At 43.8% G+C, this 3,658-nt stretch overlaps 1 protein-coding gene across 3 annotated transcripts in view; it reads right to left on the bottom strand.

The window, feature by feature from the left end:
* zbtb44 (zinc finger and BTB domain containing 44) overlaps positions 1 to 3,658 on the bottom strand; it is a 43,573-nt gene that overhangs the window by 34,685 nt on the left and 5,230 nt on the right. For all 3 annotated transcript variants that reach the window (XM_014030250.1, XM_014030249.1, XM_014030251.1), the window contains exon 2: positions 233 to 1,324. In XM_014030250.1, coding sequence (XP_013885704.1) covers positions 233 to 1,295 — 1,063 coding nt within the window. In that variant the 5' untranslated portion in view covers positions 1,296 to 1,324. The remainder of the gene's footprint in view (positions 1 to 232; positions 1,325 to 3,658) is intronic.

Here is a 3,658-nt window from a genome sequence, read left to right as displayed (position 1 = left end):
ATTTTTAGTTAGCATGTAGCTAAAATCTAACCATGGTTATATAATAGCAGCTGCATTCTGGTGTGATGAGCTCTATGTTTTACATTCAGTTAACGTATGATCTGATTAGTCGACTATAAAAATAATCGTATGTGGCAGCCCTACAGTCGGACAGTCCTATCTGTGGACGCTGGGTAAAACATCCAATTTCTGTAAATGTTGTTGACAAGACAAGTCAGGACAAAAGCCCCACCTATAGATGAAGACTGTGGACTGATAAGAAGCTCCTCCTGGACCTGCTCGCTCCCTGGAACTGTTTGCTGGTCACTCAGTGAGCTCTGAGAGGCGCTAACCGGCTGTGACGATGCTTCTTGGACCTCCTCGTCACTAAGACGCTCCACCTTCACTCTCACGTCTTCCTCTTCAGCTGCCACCGGTGAGGACACTGCCTTCGAGCTCTCACAAGTTAGGAAGTCACTGAGCCGACGAGCAACTGCTCCGTCTGAGGTCCCTGAAGCCCCCTGCTCCAAGCAGCGGGGGCTCTCGGGCAGCTTTGATTTGTCTGAGTGAAACCTGCGGTCGATGCCGAAGGGGAACGTCCAGGGAAAAGCCAAGGAGGACTCCACAGGCTGGGTCGGGCCATCGGAGAATGATGGGGATGGGTTGGGAATCTGCGGGGAGGTGGTGACCATTTGTGTAGTGCATTTAAGGGGACTCTCCGGTGACGCCATTGTTACAAAGCTTTTACGTTTCCGCCGTGATTCACGGCAAACGGGAACATTTCTCTCCATCACGCTGCAGTCAGACGACACAGGTGACACGCTGCCATCCAGTGGTGTCAGGGCACAGTTTGATGAAGCACTCTCTGGTGCTGCGTCATGGCCTTTCTCTGCTATTGCACTGCTGGTGCTGATGCTTGTAGGGCTCCACAGAATACTGGATTTCATGAACTCTGAGCATGTGCTAGCCACTGTAAACATCTGCATGTAGCTCGCAGCTGCCAGGACATCAATGATGTTTTCTGTGCTGATGGACAGAGTAGAAGTGTAAGCATATTCCAAGAGAGGGGCAAAACCACTAACGGTCACATGGTGCAGGTCCAACACAAACTTATCCTCCTCTTCGGGTCGACCTATGAGTTTGGAACGGAAGAACTCGCTGCAGCAGGCCAACACCACTTTGTGTGCCAGGAAGAGCTTGTCTTGAACCCGGATGGTAACGTCACATAAATGACCCTCGCTGCGCAGAGCGTTGAGCTTCTCCAGCATCTCTTGGCTGTGGGAGGTCGAACTGTGGGTGAAGGTCTTCACCCCCATTTTGGACTCTTGCTGTGTGCAGAAGTGTCCTGCAGAGAAAACCAAAAAACATTTTAGACATTAAACCTTACTGTTTGTATCTCAAGAGATTAAAAATGCTTTTAATAATCTTAACTTTTAAGTTTTTTTTTTACATTTAAATGTGTTTTTAAGCATTGTTATGCTGTGGGTGTGGAAAAACCTCCCCTTAATGTTCATATGTGTCAACAGTAGGGTTGGACATAATCGTATCATGTACAATTAATTGTCAGAAAAACATTAATCCATTATTTTTTGGCACTTGATGATTAATATAATTAATGCCAGCAGGCAGACTGGTTAGATCTCCAGTCAGTTTCTGTTTCACGTATGAGGAACATAAAAAAATGTTCTGGAATTTATTTATCAACACAATTTAAAATTTTAAACTGATCATGTGACTCAGACATAAGGGTGTCCAGGGACTCCAGGGGATTAATCATCTAATTAATCCAGGGTTCCCACTCCTTGGTCAACATCAAATTCAAGGACCTTTCAAGGACTTTCCAGTACCGATTTCCTCTAATTAAGAACCACGCGTGACCGCAATTACCTGCTGCTACCAGAGTGTTCCCGATAAACAGGTTTAATATCATGTAAACTCAATGAAAAACTGAACATAGAAGTTGTTGAGTCAGAAACAACGGGACTCATGCAAGAACATGTTGGTATTCTTCTCCTAAATTTCTCTTACTTTTGTTCGTACAAAGGGTTCGTACGAACATGTCACGTCAGATTCAACAAACTCTTCTATCTNCTTTTGTTCGTACAAAGGGTTCGTACGAACATGTCACGTCAGATTCAACAAACTCTTCTATCTTCAGGAAAAGTGTGTAAATGAGCTGCGTAAATTCACCTGTTCTATCCAGCTGCTCGTGCACGAGAGAGGAGATTAGCATAATTACCACCCCAAAAACACCATATAAGGCTGTTACTGTGTCCAAAACGACAGGTCAGGTCCTCCGAAGGCTGAATTCATCAGCTGCAAACGTCAAAGCACTGCGACGGAGGCCGTCGCAAACCGAAGACCCCTCCGATGCGGCCGACAAATACGTCCTTCCTTTGGCCCGAATCGAAGGACAGGTCTGATGATCCTTCTCGGCCCAGCATATCCCATAATGCATTGTGGCCCAACCTGAGATTTGTTTAAGCTAGTAATGGTGGACGAAGTGAGTGAAAAGAATACGTTTTAAATAAAAATATGGCAATATAAAAAAATTAAACAATTTTAGCGGTTGTAATTCTAATACTTTTATCATTTATATAGACGTGTTTTAAATTTTATTTTTCTCATAAAAAACGTGAAATAAACATGCACCTACAGCGGGTCAATTAGTTCTTCAAATGATACATTTAAGTTAATTTTATAGTTTTGTGATATTAATAATGCTAATATATTGATATTTTTCTAATTTTGATCTATTTTTGCTTCTGTTTAGCGTCGTCACAGCTGCTAGTTGACATGACGTAAGCCGGGGTGGAGGGGAGGCTAGACCGTCCAAATTCAGACTCTTTTTTTCTGGTCTTCCCGGTCTACCAAGGACCCAGACTGTCGTTTCGCCGACAAATTCGACCTTCGGAGGACCCGTCCTGCCGTTTTGGACACAGCCTATGTTTCCTGCCTCAGATATCAGGAAGTGTCCATTCATGAAAATGACAGTGAAAACTAAAAAGAAGAACTTTACGAGTTCAGAGATTGAAGTCCGTCTGTCAGAGATCTAGAAAAGAAAATCTGTCATTTTTAGCAGGTCAGCTGTGGGATAAAAAGAGCTGCTGAAAGTATAAATAACTGTGTTAAATCATTTTCATTTATTCAGAAGACACAGCGCTGCACACCGTACACAAAATCGAAAAATATCTTAGAATACGAAAACATTGGTGAATGTCACAAATTCTCCTAAATCACTCGTACGCACAACTTAAGAACAAATCTGTGCGTACCAACGGTTCTTGCATGAGGCCCAATGATTCAACTAAATGCAACTTCTTTTCTCACAGTTTAGTCTTAAACACGTCTCATTGTCCACCTCAGCTGGTTTTGGACCCAGAACAGGACCAGGTCTCAGCTGAGTCCTTCACAGTGTCCCCTGTTGTCCCTGCTCAGAGGTGAGCAGGTCCAGGGAGACCCGAGCAAACGACCGACACGTCAAAGTCTCTTCTGGTGACTCTGATGTGTGAAGGATCTGGACTGAGGATTGACCCGTTTCATCAGCTGACTCTCCTGAGACCTTCTGTATTGATACAGTTTTTATTCTTCAGAGTCGCTACAAAAACTCATCCTGGGCCCATATTTATAAAACCTCTTAGAGTGGATTTTTAGACTTAAGTGCTGAAAATGTCTTAGA

The sequence above is a fragment of the Austrofundulus limnaeus genome, unplaced genomic scaffold (assembly GCF_001266775.1).
Source record: "Austrofundulus limnaeus strain Quisiro unplaced genomic scaffold, Austrofundulus_limnaeus-1.0 Scaffold1026, whole genome shotgun sequence".
Classification (NCBI taxonomy): domain Eukaryota; kingdom Metazoa; phylum Chordata; class Actinopteri; order Cyprinodontiformes; family Rivulidae; genus Austrofundulus; species Austrofundulus limnaeus.
Note: the sequence above shows the minus strand (reverse complement) of the source record. Positions and strands in the feature narration are given on the sequence as shown.